Source organism: Neovison vison, chromosome 11, assembly GCF_020171115.1.
Source record: "Neovison vison isolate M4711 chromosome 11, ASM_NN_V1, whole genome shotgun sequence".
Lineage (NCBI taxonomy): Eukaryota > Metazoa > Chordata > Mammalia > Carnivora > Mustelidae > Neogale > Neogale vison.
Genome location: NC_058101.1, coordinates 55,169,373 through 55,192,975, shown reverse-complemented (window position 1 = coordinate 55,192,975; position 23,603 = coordinate 55,169,373). Strand labels below are relative to the sequence as shown.

At 44.4% G+C, this 23,603-nt stretch overlaps 1 protein-coding gene across 1 annotated transcript in view; it reads right to left on the bottom strand.

Annotated features, from left to right (window-relative positions):
* Positions 1-23,603, bottom strand: part of FAM184B (family with sequence similarity 184 member B) — a 173,741-nt gene that overhangs the window by 80,157 nt on the left and 69,981 nt on the right. Inside the window, exons 2-5 of the mRNA XM_044226042.1 lie at positions 18,303-19,055; positions 17,422-17,557; positions 16,096-16,235; positions 15,338-15,544 (exon numbers count right to left, since the gene is read on the bottom strand). Of these exons, the coding sequence (XP_044081977.1) occupies positions 15,338-15,544; positions 16,096-16,235; positions 17,422-17,557; positions 18,303-19,055 (1,236 nt within the window). The remainder of the gene's footprint in view (positions 1-15,337; positions 15,545-16,095; positions 16,236-17,421; positions 17,558-18,302; positions 19,056-23,603) is intronic.

Sequence of the window (23,603 nt, the reverse complement as noted above, 5' to 3'; positions counted from 1 at the left end):
TTATTTCTCTCTGTTGTCTGATTGCTGTTGCTAGGACTTCTAATACTATGCTGAACAAGAGTGGTGAAAGTGGGCATCCTTGTCTTGTTCCTGATCTCAATGGGAAGGCTGCAAGCTTTTTCCCATTGAGTATGATATTTGCTGTGGGTCTTTCATAGATAGATTTGATGAGGTTCAGGAATGTTCCCTCTATCCCTATACTTTGAAGCGTTTTAATCAGGAACGGATGCTGGATTTTGTCAAATGCTTTTTCTGCATCAATTGAGAGGACCATGTGGTTCTTCTCTCTTCTCATATTAATTTGTTGTATCACATTGATTGATTTGCGAATGTTGAACCATCCTTGTAGCCCAGGGATGAATCCCACCTGATCATGGTGGATAATCTTTTTAATGTGCTGTTGGATCCTGTTGGCTAGAATCTTGTTGAGAATCTTAGCATCCATATTCATCAGTGATATTGGTCTAAAATTCTCCTTTTTGGTAGGGTCCTTGCCTGGTTTGGGGATCAGGGTAATGCTGGCTTCATAAAAAGAGTCTGGAAGTTTTCCTTCTGCTTCAATTTTTTGAAACAGCTTCAGGAAAATAGGTGTTATTTCTTCTTTGAAGGTTTGGTAGAATTCCCCAGGGAATCCGTCAGGTCCTGGGCTCTTGTTTTTTGGGAGGTTTTTGATCACTGATTCAATATCGTTATTAGATATCGGTCTATTCAGGTTGTCGATTTCTTCCTGGCTCAATGTTGGTAGTTTATATTTTTCCAGGAATGCATCCATTTCGTCTAGGTTGCTAAGCTTATTGGCATATAACTGTTGATAATAACTTCTGATGATTGTTTCTACTTCCTTGGTGTTAGTTGTGATCTCTCCCGTTTCATTCATAATTTTATGAATTTGGGCTTTCAAATGAAAGACCTCAATGTGAGACAGGAATCCATCAAAATCCTAGAGAAGAACATAGGCAGTAACCTCTTTGACATTGGCCACAGCAACTTCTTTCAAGATACGTCTCCAAAGGCAAAGGAAACAAAAGCGAAAATAAACTTTTGGGACTTCATCAAAATCAAAAGCTTCTGCACAGCAAAGGAAACAGTCAAAAAAACAAAGAGGCAACCACGGAATGGGAGAAGATATTTGCAAATGACAGTACAGACAAAAGGTTGATATCCAGGATCTATAATGAACTCCTCAAACTCAACACACACGAAACAGACAAACACATCAAAAAATGGGCAGAAGATATGAACAGACACTTCTCCAATCAAGACATACAAATGGCTATCAGACACATGAAAAAATGCTCATCATCATTAGCCCTCAGGGAGATTCAAATTAAAACCACATTGAGATATCACCTTACACCAGTTAGAATGGCCAAAATTAACAAAACAGGAAACAACATGTGTTGGAGAGGATGTGGAGAAAGGGGAACCCTCTTACACTGTTGTTGGGAATGCAGGTTGGTGCAGCCTCTTTGGAGAACAGTGTGGAGATTCCTCAAAAAATTAAAAATAGAGCTTCCCTATGACCCTGCAATTGCACTCCTAGGTATTTACCCGAAAGACACAGATGTCGTGAAAAGAAGGGCCATCTTTACCCCAATGTTTGTAGCAGCAATGGCCACGGTCGCCAAACTATGGAAAGAACCAAGATGCCCTTCAATGGATGAATGGATAAGGAAGATGTGGTCCATATACACTATGGAGTATTATGCCTCCATCAGAAAGGATGAATACCCAACTTTTGTAGCAACATGGACGGGACTGGAGGAGATTATGCTGAGTGAAATAAGTCAAGCAGAGAGAGTCAATTATCATAGGGTTTCACTTATTTGTGGAGCATAACAAATAGCATGGAGGACAAGGGGCGTTAGAGAGGAGAAGGGAATTTGGGTAAATTGGAAGGGGAGGTGAACCATGAGAGACTATGGACTCTGAAAAACAATCTGAGGGGTTTGAAGTGGCGGGGGGGTAGGAGGTTGGGGTACCAGGTGGTGGGTATTATAGAGGGCACGGCTTGCATGGAGCACTGGGTGTGGTGAAAAAATAATGAATAATGTTTTTCTGAAAATAAATAAATTGGAAAAAAAATAAAAATAAAAAAAAAGAGGATTACAGACCAATATCCTTAATGAATACAGATGCGAAAATTCTCACCAAAATACTAGCCAATAGGATTCAACAGTACATTAAAAGGATTATTCACCATGATCAAGTGGGATTTATTCCAGGGCTGCAAGGTTGGTTCAACATCTGCAAATCGGTCAATGTGATACAAGACATTAATAAAAGAAAGAGCAAGAACCATATGATACTCTCAATAGATGCTGAAAAAGTGTTTGACAAAGTACAGCATCCCTTCCTGATCAAAACTCTTCAAAGTGTAGGGATAGAGGGCACATACCTCAATATTACCAAAGCCATCTATGAAAAACCCACTGCAAATATCATTCTCAATGGAGAAAAACTGAAAGCTTTTCCGCTAAGGTCAGGAACACAGCAGGGATGTCCATTATCACCATTGCTATTCAACATAGTACTAGAAGTCCTAGCCTCAGCAATCAGACATAAAAAGGAAATTAAAGGCATCTGAATTGGCAAAGAAGGAGTCAAACTATCACTCTTCACAGATGATATGATAGTATATGTGGAAAACCCAAAACACTCCACTCCAAAACTGCTAGAACTTGTACAGGAATTTAGTAAAGTGTCCAGATATAAAATCAATGCACAGAAATCAGTTGCATTTCTCTATACCAACAAGACAGAAGAAAGAGAAATTAGGGAGTCAATCCCATTTACAATTGCACCCAAAAATATAAGATACCTAGGAATAAACCTAACCAAAGAGGCTAAGAATCTATACTCAGAAAACTATAAAGTACTCATGAAAGAAATTGAAGAAGACACAAATAAATGGAAAAATGTTCCATGCTCCTGGATTGGAAGAATAAATATTGTGAAAATGTTTATGCTACCTAAAGCAATCTACACATTTAATGCAATCCTTATCAAAATCCCACCCATTTTTTTTCAAAGAAATGGAACAAATAATCCTAAAATTTATATGGAACCAGAAAAGACCTCGAATAGCCAAAGGGATATTGAAAAAGAAAGCCAAAGTTGGTGGCATCACAATTCCGGACTTCAAGCTCTATTACAAAGCTGTCATCATCAAGACAGCATGGTACTGGCACAAAAACAGACACATAGATCAATGGAATAGAATAGAGAGCCCAGGAATAGACCCTCAACTCTATGGTCAACTAATCTTCAACAAAGTAGGAAAGAATGTCCAATGGAAAAAAGACAGCCTCTTCAATAAATAGTGCTGGGAAAATTGGACAGCCACAGGCAGAAAAATGAAATTGGACCATTTCCTTACACCACACACAAAAATAGACTGAAAATGGATGAAGGACCTCAATGTGAGAAAGGAATCCATCAATATCCTTGAGGAGAACACAGGCAGCAACCTCTTTGACCTCAGCCACAGCAATGTCTTTCTAGGAACATCACCAAAGGCAAGGGAAACAAGGGCAAAAATGAACTATTGGGATTTCATCAAGATCAAAAGCTTTTGCACATCAAAGAAAACAGTTAACAAAACCAAAAGACAACTGACAGAATGGGAGAAGATATTTGCAAACGACATATCAGATAAAGGGCTACTGTCCAAAATCTATAAAGAACTTAGCAAACTCAATACCCAAAGAACAAATAATCCAATCAAGAAATGGGCAGAGGACATGAACAGACGTTTCTGCAAAGAAGACATCCAGATGGCCAACAGACACATGAAAAAGTGCTCCACATCACTCAGCATCAGAGAAATACAACTCAAAACCACAATGAGATACCACCTCACACCAGTCAGAATGGCTAAAACTAACAAGTCAGGAAATGACAGATGCTGGAGAGGATGTGGAGAAAGCAGAACACTCCTACACTGTTGGTGGGAATGCAAGCTGGTGCAGCCACTCTGGAAAACAGCATGGAGGTTCCTCAAAGAGTTGAAAATGGAACTACCCTATGACCCAGCAATTGCACTACTGGGTATTTACCTTAAAGATACAAACGTAGTGATCTGAAGGGGCATGTGCACCCAAATGTTTATAGCAGCAATGTCTACAATAGCCAAACTATGGAAAGAACCTAGATGTCCATCAACAGATGAATGGATCAAGAAGATGTGGTATATATACACAATGGAATACTATGCAGCCATCAAAAGAAATAAAGTCTTGCCATTTGCGATAACACGGATGGAACTAGAGGTTATCATGCTTAGTAAAATAAGTCAATCGGAGAAAGACATATGATCTCCCTGATATAAGGAAGTGGAAATGCAATGTGGGGGGTTAGGGGAGTTGGAGAAGAATAAATGAAACAAGATGGGATCGGGAGGGAGACAAACCATAAGTGACTCTTAATCTCAGAAAACAAACTGAGGGTTGCTGCGGGGAGCAGGGTCAGGAGAGTGGGGTGGGGTTATGGACATTGGGGAGGGTATGTGGTAAGGTGAGTGCTGTGAAGTGTGTAAACCTGGCGATTCACAGACCTGTATCCCTGGGGATAAAAATACATTATATGTTTATAAAAAATTTTAAAAAAAACCTCCCAAAAAACAAGAGTCCAGGAACTGACCCTAACCCTGGGGAGTTCTACCAAACATTCAAAAAAGAAATAACACCTATTCTCCTGAAGCTGTTTCAAAAAACAGAAGGAAAACTTAAAGACTCTTTCTATGAAGCCAGCATTACCTTGATCCCCAAACCAAGCAAAGACTCCATTAAAAAGGAGAATTTCAAACCAATAACTCTGATGATTACGGATGCCAAGATTCTCAACAAGATTCTAGCTAACAGAATCCAACATTACATTAAAAAGATTATTTAGCATAACCAGGTGGGATTTATCCCTGGGATGCAAGGGTGGTTCAACATTTGTAAATCAAACATTGTTATAGAACAAATTAATAGAAGAAGAAAGGAGAACTACATGGTCTTCTCAATTGATGCAGAAAAAGCATTTGACAAAAGACAGTGTCCTTTCCCGATTAAAACTCTTCAGAGTATAGGGATAGAAGGAACATTTCTCAACTTCATAAAATCCATCTCTGAAAAACCCACAGCAAATATCATTCTCAATGGGGAAAAGCTGAGAGCCTTCCCATTGAGATCAGGAACAGGATAAGGATGAACACTCTCACCGCTAGTGTTGAACATATTACTAGAAGTCCTAGCAACAGTAATCAGACAACAAAAGAAATAAAAGGTATTCAAATTCACAAAGAAGTCAAACTCTCTTTCTTTGCAGATGAAATCATCCTCTATGTGGAAAACCCAAAAATCTCCATCCCCAAATTATTAGAACTCTTACAGTAATTCAGTGGCAGGATACAAAATCAGTGTACGGAAATCAGTTGCTTTCTTATACACTAACGATGAAACTGTAAGAAAGGGAAATTAGAGAACCAATTCCATTTACAATAGCACCAAAACCCATAAGATACCTTGGAATAAACCTAATCAAGGAGGTAAAGGATCTATACTTGAGGAACTACAGAACACCCATGAAAGAAATTGAAGAAGACAAAAAGATGAAAAAACACTCCATGTTCATGCATCAGAAGAATAAACATTGTTAAAATGTCTATGCTGCTCAGAGCAATCTAAACTTTCAATGCCATCCCAATCAAAATACCACCGGCAGTTTTCAAAGTGCTGGAACAAACAATCCTAAAATTTGTATGGAATGAGAAAAGAGGCTGAATTGCCAAGGAAATGATGGAAAAGAAAAACAAAGCTGGAGGCATCATGTTGCCTGATTTCAAGCTTTATTATAAAACTGTGATCACCAAGACAGCATGGTACTAGCACAAAAACAGACATATAGACCAGTGGGACAGAGTAGAGAGCCCATATGGACCCGCAGCTCTATGGTCAACTAATCTTTGACAAAGCAGGAAAAAATATCCAGTGGAAAAAAGTCTCTTCAGTAAATGGTGCTGGGAAAATTGGATAGCTATGTACCATTCTCTTACACCATACACAAAGATAAACTCAAAATGGATGAAAGACCTCAATGTGAGACAGGAATCCATCAAAATCCTAGAGGAGAACATAGGCGGTAACCTCTTCAACGCTGGCCACAGCAACTTCTTTCAAGAGACATCTCCAAAGGCAAGGGGAAAAAAAGCAAAAATGATCTTTTGGGACTTCATCAAGATCAAACGCTTCTGCACAGCAAAGGAAACAATCAACAAAACAAAGAGGCAACTCACAGAATGGGAGAAGATATTCACAAATGACACTATAGACAAAGGGCTGATACCTAAGATCTATAAAGAACTTCTCAAACTCAATACCCAAGAAACAGATAAGTCAAAAAATGGGCAGAAGACACGAACTTCTCCAAAGAAGACATACAAATGACTAACAGACACATGAAAAATGTTCATTAACCATCAGGGAAATTCAAATCAAAGCCACATTGAGATACCACCTTACACCAGTTAGGATGACAAAAATTAAAAAAAACAGTGTGGAGATTCTTCAAAATATTAAAAATAGAGCCGGCAATTGACCCGGCAATTGCACTACTGGGTATTTACCCCAGAGATACAGATGTAGTGAAAAGAAGGTTCATATGTACCCCAATGTCCATAGCAGCAATGTCCACAATAGCCAAACTGTAGAAAGAGCCAAGAGGCCTTTCAACAGATGAATGGATAAAGAAGATGTGGTCCATATATACAATGGAATATTACTCAGTCATCAGAAGGGATGAATACCCAGTTTTTGCATCAACATGGATAGGACTGGAGGAGATTATGCTGAGTGAAATAAGTCAAGCAGAGAAAGCCAATTATCATATGATTTCACTTACTTGTAGAACATAAGGAATAACACAGAAGTCATTAGGAGAAGGAAGGGAAAAGTGGAGGGAGGGAAATTGGAGGGGGAGATGAACCATGAGAGACTCTGGACTCAGAGAAAAAAACAGAGTTTTGGAGGGGAAGGGGGTGGGGGAATGGTGAGCCTGGTGGTGGGTATTAAGTAGGGCATGTATTGCATGGAGTACTGGGTTTTATACATAAACAATGAATCTTGGAACACTACATCATAAACTGATTATGTACTGTATGGTGACTAACATAACATAATAAAAAAACACAAAATAAAATAATTATTTTTAAATGATTATTTTAAATTATTTAAAGTTCCTAAAAATCCTGAAATTTGTGTCACCTCCCACTCCAGGATGTGACGCCCAATCCATGCCAGCTCCTTTTCTTTGCCCTCCTGGGTGGCATGGGTAGGGACATCACCATTTCCATGGGCCAACACTTTCAGGAAGCCATGAGTGTTGCTGATGAAGCTCTTCAGCTCCCAGACACTGGCCTGCCTCTGACCCCACTGGTTAGCCTGTTCTTATAAGGCCTTCACTCCGCCTCCAGGTGGGAACACCTGTTGTGAGCCTGGAGAAGTTCAGCTGATGATTCTTCCATGCTGGCCTGGGTGTCCTCTGGAAATTCCTCTCAGCCTCCTCTTTGTCTCAGGCTGTGTCCCGGGAGGCCTGGCTCTCAGGCAAGGTGTTCTTTAATTCTTGTGACACCCAGCGATAGAGCAGATTTCTCAATCTTTGGTTTTCCTCTTCACATGTTAAAATCAGATCTTTTAGCTCAGACACTTTCTGAAAGGGAGATTTATTCCTTTCCCTCCTTGTATTAAAAACTTCTTTCATAAATTCAGACTTTCTGTTGAACGCTGTCAAAGATTTACTGATGTGTTTCATTTCCAGGGGCAGCTCTTTCCGCTTTCTCTCTTATTTAAGGCATGCATGGTGTCTTTCACTCCTTCCAAACAGAACTTCCCAAAAGATGAAGGCCCCTCAAATGATGTGCCACCAGGACACCAGGCTGGAGTTGGTTCCAGGCCAGACGGCTGAGGGCCATGGCTCACCAGCATGTCTACACAGTGACCTAACATGGGGACTGCAGTCTGAGTGGTTCCAAGCACTGGTCAGGCCTCGGCATTCAGCCACAACTCAGTGACATTTGGGAGCCAGCCTCTAACAGGGGAGGAACCACTACCTTCACAGACAGCCTCTGTCCTGGCTCTTCCCCTGGAAGACAGATGTCCCGGGGACTCATTTTCCCTGCGCTAAGCCCTCGATCAGCTAGACATCCAAGGGAATCTTTGGCCCTCTGCTGAGCTGGGTGGAATTCCTGGCCTGTTGAGTGCCTCGTAGACTCATTCATTTCTCGCTGAGCTGGAGTGGCAGGGCTCCCAGTTGGTCAGATATCCAGGGGACTCTTGCCGTGTGGTGAGCTGGGTTGGAGGGTTCCTGATCGGAGGATTTGCGTTCAGTTGATTGTCCAAGGGACTTGTTTATCCAGTGCTGAGTGGGGTTGGAGAATTGCCTGGGTGTCCCTGGCCCTCATTTATTCTGTGTTGAGCTAGGTCAAAGGTCTCCCAGTCATTTGGATATATGGGAGCTCATTGCCCTGAACTAAGCCAGGTTATAGGGCTTTCAGCTGGAAGGCTCCCAAATGGTGTCTGGGAGACTCACCTTGCTCTATGCTGAACTCTGTCAGTGGGCTTGCAGGTGTCTGGGTGGCCAGGGGACTCATTTGCCCTTTGCTGACTGGTAAGAAAGCTTCTGGTCCGCAGTGTGTCTGGGGAACTCTTTTGCCCTGTGCTGAGCTGGGTGGGATGACTACTGGCTAGAGGGCTCCTAGTCCATCAGATGTCTGGGGAATTCATTTGCCCCATTCTAAGTGGGATCAGCGTACTCTTGGTCCAAGAGCACCTCGTCTGCTGTCTTGGGGACTCTTTGCCCTGTACTAAGTTGATTCAGAGAATTGCCCATCAGAGAAGTGTTCAGGGAATTAGTTTGCTCTGTGCTGAATTGGGTCAGTGGAATCCTGGTGGACCCAGCATCTGGGCGACTCCATAGCCCTGTGCTAAGTTGGTTCAGAGAATTCACCCCTAATGAAGGGTCTGGGGGACTTGTTTGCCTTGTGCTGATCTGGGTCAGAAAGCTTGTGGTCAGCTGGATGTCCTGGGATGAGTTCACCCTATGATGAGCTGTGTTAGGGCTCCTGGTTGGCCTAGTATATCTAGTGGGTTCAGTTGTCTGGTTGGCCTGTGCTTTGCTGGGTTAAGGGCTCTGAGCTGGAGAGCTCCTAGTTGGTCTAGTGTCCAGACAACTTGTTTATCCTATGTTGAGCTGGATCAGAGAACTTGTAGTACAAAGGTACCCAGGGTGCCCACTGTCCTGAGGGGGCTCCTTAACCCTATGTTGAATTGTTTCAGGGAATACTCCATTAGCCAGGAGTCCAAGGGACTTAGTTGCCTAGTGCTGATCTGGGTCAGTGGGTCCTGGTCAGAAGGCTCCTAGCTGGCCTGGGTGGAAGATTCAATTTCCCTGTGCTCTGCTGAGGTGGAGGGCTCCCGGTTGGCCCAGTGTCCAGGCAACTTTTTTGCACCATGCTGGGCTGAGTCAGAAGGCTTTTGATACAAGGACACCCAGTAGGATCACTGTCCTGGGGACTCATTAGTCCTATGCTGAGTTGGTTTAGAGAATTCCCCACTGGCCAGGGTTCCAAAGGACTGGCTTTCCTTGAGCTGATATGGGTCAAAGGGCTTGTTATCAGCCAGTATCCAGGGGATTAGTTTGCTCTGCTAGAACTGGGTTGGTGGGCTCCTGGTGAGCCCAGTGTCTGGGGGAGTCCATTGCCTTGCTAAGTTGGTTCAGAGAATTCCTCATTGGTGGAAGATCCAGGGGACTTGATTGCCTTGTGGCTGATCAGGGTCAGCTGGCTCCTGATTGAAGGACTCCTGGTTTGCCCAACTGGAAGACTTGCTTGCCCTGTGCTCTGCTGAGCTGGAGAGCTCCCAGTTATCCCAGTGTCCAGGCAACATTTTTGTGCCATGGTGAGCTGGGTCAGAAGGCTTTTGGTATCAGAGTACCCAATGAGCACACTGTCCTGGGGACTGGTTAGCTCTATGCTGAGTTGGTTTGGAGAATTCCCCATTGACCAGGTATTCAGGGGCCTTGGTGGCCTTGGGCTCACCCTCATCAAAGGGTTGGCATCAGCCAAGGATCCAGGGGATTAGTATGCCCTGTGCTGAACTGGGTTGGTGGGCTCCTGGTGGGTCCAGTGTCTGAGGGACTCCATAGCCCTGTGCTAACTTGGTTCAGGGAACTCCCCATTGGCCCAGGGTCTGGGGTACTGGTTCACCTTGTACTGATGTAAGTCGGAAAACTTGTAGTTGACTGGATATCTGGGGGTTTAGTTCATCCTGTGTTGAGCTAGGTCACTGGGCTCCTGGTTAACCTGGTGTCTGAGTGGATTTAATTGCCCTGTGTTCTGCTGGGTTGAGGGCTCCCAGTTGGAAGACTGGTGGGCACACTGTTTAGGCAACTTGTTTACCCTCTGGTGAGCTGGAGCAGAATGGGGCCTAGTGGGCCCACTGTCTTGTGGACTTGTTAATCCTAGCTGAGCTGGTTTGGAGAAGTCCCCATCGTCTGGATGTCTAGGAGACTTTGCTGTCTAGTGATGATCGGGGTCAGTGGACTCCTGGTCAAAGGGCTCTTGGTTGGCCCAGCCAGAAATCTCAACTGTCCTGTGCTCTCTTGCTTTGGAGGGCTTCCAGGAGGGCGTCTCTTGGTCAGCCTAGCATCCTGGGGACTTGTTGGCTCCATGCTGAGTTGGTTCAGAGATGTCCCCATTAGCTATATTTCTGGGAGAGGGTCTCACTCTGCTCTGTGGGATTGGTGCGCTCCCACCTTGCCATGTGTCTAGAGGACTAGTTTCTCCTGTGCTGATTCTGGACACAAGGCTCCAGCTCAGGAGAATGCCCAGGGGACCCTCAGGACATGCCACTGACTTCTCTGTGCTGAGTCAGGTTATGATCCCAGAGGACTAGAGGGGCTCTGCCCGACTGGGTGAGGGTCTATTGAAAAGTGATTCCCAGAGCCCCCTACCTTTCTGCCAAATGGGACTGAGTAACTGGGTGGTCTGACCAGCCCTGCAGAGGTGCCTGGGTCCAGGAGGTGCTGAGTGCCGGTGTAAGGACTCATGGGACGTCACAGGGGCAGAAAAGGAGAAGCGTACATGAAGTGGACTGAAAGGTGTGGGCGAGAGAATGGGGCAAGACCAGTTGGAGAGAAGCTGCCATTAGCAGGAACGAGAACCCTGAAGAGTCCCAGTCATAGCTGCTGGGTACTGGGCTTTTCTAACAGCCACCATTCATCCAATGCCTCCTAAGCATATCACTGCACCCCAGCCAATCACCAGGGAGCTCTCTGCTTGGTCTTGCTCATGTGGCCAATCACCAGGTGGTTCTCACTGTGGCCAATCTGACCTCAACGCCTTAACTCCATGTTTTTAAAGAAAAATATGTTCACCTGTTTTGAGAAGAAACATTACTATTTGGAATGTATTTATAATAAAGTTGGTGGCACAGCAGCAAGAGTCAATGAGTAGGAACTAAAAAATGTCACTTAGAGTCACCATCAGCAATCATAGTAACACCAGTATTAGTCAGTACATTTGGCATTAGACCCCACGAAGTCTCACACTTCAGTAGTAAAGTTAAGGTGGTACCAGAGCAAACGCTACTCTAAACTCATCCTAACGAAGTTTTTAACAAGTCTAGAAAATGGTATCTTTTAACAATAAAAAGAATAAGTCTGGCAAAGATGAAGGTGATTCACAAGTAATTTACCTGCTGGCCCAAACAAAATTCAGCACTCTAGAATGGGTGCTAACAAAATGCAATCTTTCAAAGTTAACACTCTTAATTCCCAGCATCCAATAAAACATTACTATATATCCAAAGAAGGAGGAAAATGGGACTCATAACCAGGAGAAGACTCAACATAGGTGGAAAAAAATCAAATGCCAGATGAGGATGCTAAAAGAGCAATTACAGGGGCGCCTGGGTGGCTCAGTGGGTTAGGCCGCTGCCTTCGGCTCAGGTCATGATCTCAGGGTCCTGGGATCGAGTCCCACATTGGGCTTTCTGCTCGGCAGGGAGCCTGCTTCCTCCTCTCTCTCTCTGCCTGCCTCTCTGCCTACTTGTGATCTCTCTCTGTCAAATAAATAAATAAAATCTTAAAAAAAAAAGAGAGAGAGAGAGAAACAATTGCTTTAAAAAAAAAAAGAGCAATTACAAACATACCCAAGAATTTAAAGGAAAACAAATAGAATGAGGAGAAAAGGGGAGATTATAAAGGAGGATCAAATGGAATTTTGGAGATGAAAAAATAAACCAAATAAGCTTAAAAAACTGTAGGATGTGCAAAAAGAAAAAAAGATGAATGAGCTTGAAGATACAGGAAGAGAAACTTTCCAAACTGAAGCACAGAGAGACAAGAAGACTAAAAATAAATGACCAGAGCTTCAGGGACTTGGAGGACAATATCAGAAGGAGGGGAGGTCCAAGGAGAAAATGGCCTTAAAATTTCCAAACTGGAAAAACAGTGTTTATAAACCCACAGATCAGGACATTCAAATGAACCCCAAGCAGAAAAACATATATACAAAAAATCATACATAGCATACCATAATCAAGGTGTGGAAACCAGTGACAAAGAGAAACTCAAAGCAGTCAGAGAACAAAAGACTTACTATATGCGGGGGAATAAGAGGGGCTGCCAAGCTTTCATGAGAAGAAAATGCAACCCCAAAAGGGCTGAATGACATCTTTTTCTTTTGAAAGGAAAAAAAAAAAAAAAAACCTCTGTAAACTTAGTATTCTACATCTAGCAAAAATAAAGGCAAAATAAAGACATTTTTCAGATATATAAAAACAGAGAGAATTTGCTGTAAGTGGACTTATACCACAAGAAATGTGAAAGGGAATTCTTCAGGCCAAAACAACAAAGACTGTAGAAATGGGAAATGGGAAAGGATAACTATAAGATTATAATATAAAAATAAAAATTATATAAGAAATATTTCTTTTCTCATTTAAAACTTTTCCCTAAAAAATAACTGGCTTTTCAAAGAAATAGAAAAGCAATGCACTGTTGAGTTTGTAACAAGTGTAATGTAAAACATATGACAGCAACTACACAAAGGTCAGGAAGGGATAAATGGAGATGTATTGTTGTAAGGTTTGTACAGTGAAGTATTATATACACGGGATGTAAAATAGTATTTGGTGTAGAATAGATAAATTAAAGACACATGTTGTAAATCCTACAGCAACCACAAGAGCACCCCTCCCAGAGACAAAATAGGAAAAATGCTAATAAGTCATTAGTGAAGATTAAAAAAGGAAATATAAGAAATAAATTCAATAAATGAAGAATAGAAAAAGAAGTAAAGAGAACAGATGTAACAAAAACAGCAAGATGGCAGACTTAGTGATAATTACATTCCCTGTAAATGGTCTAAAGGGCCCTTAAAAAAGGTGGGGGGAAGCACACTCCCACCCCAAACCAGGAGAGGAACACAATTTATTTCTATGTGATTCATTTCCCATATGGACTCATGCCCCTTGATTAAAGCCGCAATGAGATTTCTACAGTCAGAGTCAGGCTTGGCTAATAGGTTACCAGGGTAACCTGTCGCTCTGGGAGAGCCACTGTTCTTCCCACTGACTGTGGCTCTGGATAGAAAGAGTGTTCAGCTGTTTGTCTAAGGATTGGATTTGTGTGACCCCTCGCAGCTCACGGGAGGAGGGAGGAAAATCCTTTGTACACAGCTGCTTCCTGCCCAGAGCAGGGGTGGGAACCATGGGCTCTGGACTCAGACTATCAGGTTTTTATACTAACTCCAGCACTCCCTGTCTGTGTGAGTTGATACATAACATCTTTTAGTCTGTTTTCTTCTCTCTAAAATACAAACACCTATTGGGATGCCTGGTGGCTCAGTTGGTTGAGCGACTGCCTTTGACTCCAGTCAGGATCCTGGGGTCCTGGAATTGAACCCCACATATGACTCCCAGCTCAGTGGGGAGTCTGCTTCTCCCTCTCCCTCTGTGCCTCCCTCAGCTCCTGTGTGCTTTCTTGCTCTTTCAAATAAATAAATAAAATATTTAAAAATTTTTAAAAAATGAAATATGAACACCTATTTTGTAATCCTGTTTGGAAGATTCAATATGTTCCTAAGAATAAAATGCTTTATGAATTATAGTGGGCACACCCAAAAAATTAAAAATTAGAAAAAATATATAATAAGCACTAATCAATATTAACACACATGATGTCACCCACCCCGCGCACACGGTAAATAATCATAGCCACTGTTTATCAAATTTTTACCGCACGCGGTGCATTGAACTAAGAGTTTTTATATAATACCATAAGGAATCCACAGAACAAGCCCTCAAAGTATCCTTACTTTAGAAATCATGTTTCGGAGAGGTTAAGTCATACAGCTAGTGGATGCATCACAACTTCGTAGACCACAACCATTTTGGGTCTTTTATGAGTTCGTTTATTTACCCCACACATCCATTTATGGAGTACCCATAACGAGGTCCTCACCAGGGCACAACACTGCATTCCTCAGGTCTATACGACCATCTTTCAGCAAAGAGTCAAAGCTGATAACGCAGGCTCTCGCACGATAAAGAAGCTGTGTTCATAATATTACTGATTTACACTCCGTTCTTTCCCTAAAACACCACAGATGTTACTTGCTTTTCCCAACAGACATGTGGTGACGAGGCTCTGCATTCCTTCTCAGCAGAAAACTGCCCCCTTTGGTGGGAAGTTGGAACAGGACCCAGAGGGCAAGAATCTTCTTTCACAATGGCAAGCCACTGATTAATCACCTGCATCTACCTATTATGCCCCAGGCACACACTATGCTTTGTGTTTTCACAGATTACCTCATTTAATCCTCACAGCTACTCCAAGAAGTGCTATTAACATCATCTGCTTTATAAATGAGGAACCTCATTCAAGCCAGCTTTCCCTCTGAGGGGCCGGTGCTCAGTACCTCACGGGGCTCCCCACGCTGGAGTGTGGCAGTGCTCGGATTTGGATCCAGGCAGTCGGCTAGGGCCCAGAGAGCTTTCTTCATGTAATGTCTGTCTGGTTTTGCTGAGGAGACTTGAATGCCCTCAGTTCAGCGCTCAGAGGATACAATTCTACCTCATGTCAATGACTCTAGCCCCTACCTGCTCCCAGCCTTTGGGGTGTCCCCTTCTCCTCCAAAGACCCTCCACTCCCTTGATCAGACAAATAATTGAAATGTACAGACAGCAGGAGCTCAGTAAGTGTCTGAGGAAGGGAAGAAGAAATACAAGAGAAAAAGAGGGAGGGAGAGGAGAGGAGAAAGAATCTGAACAGAGTTTATGGAAGGGGATCCCACCTTCTGCAGCTTCCTCCTCTCGGCCTCCACCGACGAGCGAACGGACTTGATTTCTAGCGTGTGCTTCTTCACTAAGTCTTCTAGTCGCTTCACTAGCTGGTCTTTGAGATGTTTCTTCTCCTCTTCTGTCTGATGTTTGATTTTGCGAAGGTCTTCTTCATATTGTTGCTTCATATATTCCGTCTCAATACTTGCCTCTTTCTTGGTCTATAAACAAGAGAAAGGGCCTTGTAAACCTGCCAGCATGGGGTGAGGAGCAGGACATCACCGTTTCTCTTTGGTACAGAGTTTACAACATTTACACACTGGTTTTACTGCTCGTAGCAGCAGGGGCCATAAAGTTCATAGGATTATAGATCTGATATTCGTAACAGCCTTAACTTTATCCACCATCAGCAAAAGGCTCTTTGGAAACGTATACCTACAGTCATGGGATTGGATATTCCAGCCCACTCCAGCGGTGTCTAAAGAATTCTTTGTTTGTTTTGATTGGGGAACAGATGGTGGAAGTCCTATGCAAGTTTCTAGTTTCCCAGGAACCAGCGAAAGAAGTGGGGAGAATTCTGCTATATTAGTCTCCTAATTTCAAATGGCAGGAAGTTACCTGGAACTTCACACCCACGTGTCCACCCCTAAAACCATGGGACCTGCTGGTGCCAAGTGGCTCTGTCATAGTTGGGAACTGGCCTCTACCCAAAGCTCATTCCAGCTAAAGCTTCCTTTGACTCCTGCATTCCCAGGGCTGGGTCAGACACTACCTGTGCCTCTGGGCCTCCTTTGGTGCACGGACACTCCTTGGGGAAGTCTGGTTCCTGCTGAGGATGGAGACTGCGGCCTTCCAGGTCATTCGCCTTTCCTAGGACTTCCTTCTCTGAAACTAGCTCCGTCTTCATGTCATCTGCAAGTATACGTTTCAGCATCATTTAAAATGCCCTTGTGTTCAAGGTGTTCTGCAGTCAGGTACCCATTCTACTATTCAACTCTTCTACCCCCACTCTCCAGTGGACTTGCTGCTCTATGGCCTTCTAGCTCTCAAGCACAATCAAAGTGGTGATTGTTGTCTTTGCTCAAGCAGCATCTTGAGTTCAAACAGTTGCCCTGTTCTAGCTTATTAAACTAATCATCGTCAAAATGTTTTGATCATGCTTTCCATACGTTGAAAAAAACCACTGAGCATGTTCCTGCATATATATACATTCGAAAGATTTAAATGTAAAAGATAAAACAAAAAATAAATATAACTAGAAATGCTCGTTGTTTTCTTCGCATATTCTTAGGAGATATCTCTGCCCCACTTTTGAAAACACTGCACAAACTCCTCCACACACTTCTGGTTCCAATTCAAACCTCTCCTCCTCCACACCTTTCCAGTCCACAGTGACTTCTTTCCAGAATGTTTCACTGCCCTGGTGCCTGGGCCACCGCATAATACCAAACGGCACTCCAGACTATAAAGTCACTGTCCCATAAGCTCCCTGGGGGCAAAGCCCATGTTTTGTGTCTTTTCTATATCTCCTAGGATCAAGCTGATCACACTGTAGTATTTAAGAACTTGCTGATGAAGGACTCTCCTCCTTCAGAGGAAGGCACTCTGGAGTCAGATATGCTCAGATACACTTGTTCTATCATGATCCATGGCCTTGAGCTAGTCACCTACCCTTCCTCAGGCTCGTTTCTTCATCTGCATCATGGGAGACACTGACCACTCACAGTACTACTGGGGAGACCCAGTAACATCACTGTGAAATGATGGGAAAAATATGAATTGTTGCTTTAGCTTGGAGGAGAAGACAGTGCTGAGCCATTCAAGCATGCGGTGGGTCTGGTGAAGAGATTTCGGGGGGCAAGAGGTCCTGCTGCACCATACCTTTTAGCTCTCCACACTGTGGCAGCTCACCTGTGCCCTGCCTGGGTTGAGCTTGCCCACCAGGGGTCAGATGAAACAGCCCGCCCTTGCTCTGATCCCTCAACAGTCTCAGGGTGCAAGCAGCACCAGCCCACCTGGCAGCAGCCCTTCTCTCTGTTAAGAAAAACAAAACCAAAAAACCCACAAACAAACAAAAAACTCTCACAGTGCCTCTCACCGCTTTTCTGGGTCACGTGACACTCCTGCAGCATCAGTCTGTCTTTGGCAACAGCCAGCTTCTCCCCAAGTTTTTTTGCAGTGGTTTTCAGCTCTGAGTTCTCCTGCCGAGCCTCCTTGAGCTGCACATCCAGGTCCTAAACAGACAGAAAGGGTCTCATTGCCCTGGGGACAGTTTGCAGTGGAGACACACAATGTGCACAGATCTGAAAGGTGCAGTGCACAGCAGCCGCTCTTGTCTTTGGAATTCAGAGGCTCATGTTCACCCAATCCCTACTCATCCTGATGGGCTGTGTGCCTTTGGGCACGTTATTTAACATTTCGGTCGTGAGGATTAAATGAGATAAAGTGCCTGGGACCGAAAAAGTGCTCAAGGATTACTAAGAATAGTAGCGGCTGCAACTTTCAGAGATGGGGCTCTATGAGTGTGTGGGGTTTGTCAGTGGTCTGTCTTGTCAACGGTCTGGCTTGCCATGAAAGCCAAGTCCCAGGATTTCAGGACAGGTAAATTGTTAGGGAATGAGCAGGGCTTTAGAATGAGGCTGGCATCAGTTAAGAAACTTACGAGTTATGGTGTTTCTCCATAACTTCAGATAATTTCTAGACCGAAATTATTGTCTCTGTTAACTTTAACTGTTGAAGCTCTCTGAGGTCCGGGACCCAGTCTGGCTTGCCATGTGTCCCCTACCTGTTACCCCGGGTCTGGCACACAGTAGAAATTCCATAAACATTTGCTGACACAATGTCATTGACCTCAAGGGAAATAAGAGTCACTTGGGTGAGAGTCAAGTGCCTTGCACAGTGCTCCACACAGAGTAGGTATTAAAATTAGGGACCGTGTTTATGATCCCATTGGAAAGCTAGCAAGAGACCCTGCTTTACCTGTGTCCTCTCCTTTAGCTTCTGGGCGTACTTCTTCAGGTCATTTATCTTGCGACCTCTGTGCTCCAGATCTCCTTCCAGCTTCCTGACCTGGGCCTGCAGGGCCGACTCCTGGACCTGGAAGTTCTTGCGGAGGTCTGTCTCCTTCTCCTGCCACTGCCACAGGGCCTCGCTCACCGACTGCTGCATGGCCTGTCGGATGGCCTCGGTGTCCCGCTCGTAGGTGGCCTGCAGCTCCTCTGCCTTCCGGGCATAGTCCTTGCTCAGCTGCTGGTTTTCCACGCGCAGCCGCTCTACCTCCAGCAGGACCTCCCGCATCTCGTGGCCATGGCCTGGCTCTCCCTTGGGGTCTGGGCCCTCCTGGGAAAGCCGGCCCCACTGGGGCGCCTCGTGGCTTGTCAGGTGCCTGAGCCTCTTCTCGTAGTCAGCCTTGAGCTCCAGCATCTCCTTGGAGAGGCTGAGGACCCGCTCGGCGTGCTCAGCCTCCACCCTCAGCTCCCTTTCTTTGGTCTCCAGCCTGCACGTGGCCGACTGCGCCAGCGCCTCCTGCGTCAGCCTCTTCTGCAGTTCCAGCGCGCTCTCCAGGGCCTCGATGCGCTGGAGCAGGGCCTCCTCCTCCACGCGGCCCTGTTCCTGCAGGAGCCTGGCCTTGGTCTCCGCCACCGCACTCTGCAGTTCCTCCTGGTGGGCCTCGCGCAGCGCCTCCATGCTGGCCTCCACCTCATCCTGGCGCGTGTTGAGGGCGTAAATCACCTGCAGGAGAATCCCCGGAGCTAGGTTAGTGTGAGGAGTGGGAGGGACTGTGAGGGGCCACGTGACCGGAGCTGCTCCTCCTCCGCGGCCATACCGGGGGCGGGTCCCCACCAGCAGCACCTGAGAAGAGGACGGGTGTGGAAGTGGTTTGTTAGAAATTGTCCCCAAAAGAAACCCGCGAGGAAGCAGGGAAGTGGGACTGGAGCATGGCGGAAGCCAAGTGAGGGACACGTAAATGCCATGGAGGGGATCTGTGGCAGAGATCCCTAGGGGGCCTCGGGAGTGCTATGAGAATCCAGCAAAGGGCTTAATAACTCCAGTTTAGGGGGGCGGGGTGGGAAGAACAAAAAAACAAAAAAAAAATTTGGAACAAAAAAACAACGCCTCCAAAAAAACCCAACAAAATATCAGAAAATAGAATTCTGCAACATATAAAATGATTATATACCATGATCAAGTGGGATTTACCCCAGGAATGTGAAGTTGATTAAACATCCAAAAATCAGTTCATGGAATATACCATACGAACAGAATAAAAGACAAAAGCACAGGATGTGTCAACAGACACAGGAAAAGCATCTGATAAAATACAACACTCCTTTGTGATAGAAACACTTGACAACCTAGAAATGTATCCAAGGTGTAAGACTGTTTCTCCATAACTTCAGGAACAAGAATAGGGACACTTTGTTACCCCAGATAAGAGAATGCAGGAAGGTGGGAGTGTGGTGGGGCAGAGCAACCAGCCTGAGCAACAGGTAGATGTTTACTGAAAGTGGGGGAAAAAAACTACAGGTAGAACAGGCATGGGGAAGAAAATAAAGAATTCTGTACTGGACAAATTAAACTTGATTGCCTCCTGGGGCATCAGAACAGACAGAGAAATTTCTGGAGCTCAGAGGAGGAAGCCTAAGCTAGAGATGAAGGGCATACGGAATCAGGATAGCTTTGTTGTTTCTGTTGTTTGCTTGAGGAGAGTCCAGAGTCTATCTGCATATGCCACCCCCCACCCCACAGGTGCAGGAGGGAAGGAGAAGCTGGGCAGAGGCATAAAGAACGCAGGACAGGAAACTGGTGGAGCTCACCTGGCAGAGGGGAGAAGGTGGCTTCTATGCTATCAGGGAGGATGAATGGAAGGCTGTTCATGGACAATGTGCTGAGCTGGAAGGGAAGTGGGAAGTGTGGGAGGTTTGAGGAGGGACAAGTTGTGAACTAGTTTGGGGGAAGGGAACTGTAAAATACAAGGCAACATTAAAGGCTTTGAATTTGCAGTTAGTTCTCTGCTCTGGACTCTCTCTTGCCATGTTTAGCTGAGTGAGTTCAGGGAAAGAAAAGAAGAGGGGTAGGTCATCTCGGGGTGGGGTTTTACATGGCGATTGTGGAGAGAGGGGCAAGGCAGCAGAGGTGTTTTCTACAGCCAACAATCTGGAAGGAGGGGGCAGGAGTAGGTTTTTGGTGTTGACAAGGTCAGAGGTATAGTGAAAGTGGAGAAGAGGGTAAGGTCACTGATGAGAAGGGGTCAAGAGACTAAGAAATCAAGGGGCTGCGTGGTCCCCACATGGGATGTTGAACTCATTGAAAATGACTGAAGAGGAGCTGGGCTGGTGAAGGTGAGCAAGAGTCAGGGGCCAAGCACTCCCCGTCAGCTCCCTTGGGCACTGAGGTTTAAAACATCCTTCCGAAAAGTCCCTGCCACACAGCTTCACACTTACAGACCCTTAACTTTTGTGTGTGTGTGTGTGTGTGTGTGTGTAATTGTGAAGCAGTTGTTGAAGAAGGCCAGATGGCATCACTAGGGCTGACATTCATGATGCATTTAATAGCAGTTTACCTCGAGACTGCACAACTTGAGAAAGAGGAACCTTATATCCATGATGCTGCCGAAAGTCTTATTTTCACTGTCTACATGCGATCCAACTATTGATGGGTTGTCTGTCTCCCTCCCTAAAATGAAGGCTCCATGAGAGAGGAGCTCGGTCTTCTTTGTTCAGTACTGTTCATCCCCAGTGCCTGGCTCAAGGTGGACACTCTAAAAATATTTCTTAAATGGATGAGTGAATGAAGAAGGAATCAGAGCTCTGTCTTGAATGATGTAGTTGTAAAGGTATGAGATGGGCTTGACATCTTGTGAATTCTTGGGAGAGTAAGCACTGCCTTAAGAATTGTGAATCTAACACTCTCTGATGGCAAGAACAGGGAAGGAAGACCTCCATCCCAGGATGAACAAAGGAAGGAAGGTCTCCCTCCCAGGAAGACCCCCACCCCAATGAAATAAAGCTGCTGTCCCCACAACTCTTCTTTCTCATCATCCTTGCACATGATTTGGCCACCTTTGGTTTCTATGGCTTCTCCTGGCTTGCATCTAAAATTGGGTCTAGAGTAAGTGAATGCTGAAACCGGTATCCCACTGGTTGTCATTTGTGTTAATAATAAATACTATTTTTCCAGAGTTTACTATGTGCCTAGCACAAGGCTAGGTGCTACATATGCATTCAGAATCTCAGAAAATCCTCAGAGCAATGTTGCAAAGTTGTTATTGTCCTCCCCATTCTAAGAATGAAAATTTGAGGTTCAGAGAAGTATAGTAAGTTTTGCAAGGTCACAAGAGATAAGAAACTTTGACTAACTCTGAAGCACATGCTCACAGCATGGTACAACACTGCATCTCACTGTCCCATTCAACCATTCATTCCTTTATGCATTTACTGCACTTCTCAGAAGTGCCAGGTTCTGTGAGGGGCACAGAACATGCTGGTCAATAAGACAACTAAAAGTTGTGACCTCAGAAATGTTTTAATTTAATAGGTGAGTCAGACAAGAATCTATAAGGTTTCAAAACCTTGTGATAAGTGCTGTGACAGGGATCAGCACCAGTTACTATGGAAACACAGAAGAAGGGGTCTAAAAGGAAAGAAAACTTCCTGGGAAAAGTTAGCCTTACCTACTCGAACTTGGGGTGACCTGTTCCCTTTTACATGTCAACCTGATTATGGGAAAGAACAATATGATTCCTGTGTGCTGTCTCATAGCACTTGGGAGGAAGTTGAGGGCACTGTAAGTTCATAATAAGTAGATCATTATGATTCTACAGCAGGTCATCAAGGATTTATGCTTTCTTTCCACAGAGTTGCTATAGCAGAACGGCCACGGAGCAGACATCACATTTCGTAGCCCTCTTGTATCTACATGAGACCATATGCCTAGTAATTGTCAAAGGAATGTAGCTAGAGATAGTGATGTCATTTTGGGGCCAACATTGAGGTTAAGGTGACAAGGAGGGTTAAGAAAGGGGCATCTATTTTCCACAGTCTCTTTTTCTCATCTGCAAACTTACCAGACATGACTCAGAGGCTTTAGAAGAAGGTAGGATACAAGATGGAAGGCACCTGGGTCCTCGATGACTGACTAGAAGGTCATCCACCCACCAGGAACACTGGCACTGATCTTTCTATACACAAGAAATAAACTATTGTGTTGGACCTCTGAAGTCTTGGTAGTTTTCTGTTCCAATAGCTACCATTACCCTAGGAAAACTCAGGAGACTCAGTACATAGTCATGGGATTATTATGATTATAGGGAAAGGATACAAAGTAAACTTGACAGAGGGAAAAGATGAACAGGGAGAGGTCTGGAGGAAACTAGGCTCAAGCTTCCAAGAGTCCTCCCCCAGCAAGTCCTCTCCCAGTACAATCACACAGGACTTGCTGAATTTCCCTATCAAGGAGTTGTAGCAATATTTGTGAACTATTGCTTACCAAATAGCTGTTTAAAGACTCAGCAAGGTTTTTACGGGGGCTAGTCAAGTAGGCAACTTCCATTGGCAATACCAAAATTTCAAACCCCCAGTAGGAAAGCAGGTGCTCAGCATAAATCACATAGTTTGCATAAACAATTTAGGCATAGTGAGTCACTCTTAACAATTTGGGTGGTGCGAACCCTCTGAAGATCCAAGTTCCCAGATGCCAACTGAAGGCCACTTTCCAAGCTGACCACTCTAGGCATATGCTGTCTGGGGCCTGCTATGTTAACTCTTTCTGTACACCTAACACCCAACTTGACAAAGGTTCTTTTCAGTAGAGTCAAGCTTGCACCATGAGTAAATCTGAACACAAATGAGATTTTCACGGTAAAGAGCAAAACATCCTCAAAAAGGTTATTCCATGAAATTTGGCATGCTGATTCCATGAAGGATAAAATCAACTACTGGTGTTGGTGGTGATCTGGGAGAATGGAGTTACGACATTCAACTATACCTGAAGAACAGAAAATTTGGTTGAATCATAGTGCCACAAAAGCACTCAATAAGAAAGAACCCAAATGTTCCACCCCTTTGAGTAAAACCACTGTCCACTGAGTTTTCAGGTCTATATCTCTTTCCAGCCTTTGCTCATGTGAGTCTTCTCTGTCTTGTGAAAACTATCCCCATATGCATACCCTTGAATTAACCCAAGATCAGAAGTAGTGGAGATGGTATCACACCGTGGGTGGGCACACAATGTCTGAGGGCCCTTTGGCATATGTATATTTACTCATGGTTTCTCGCAATT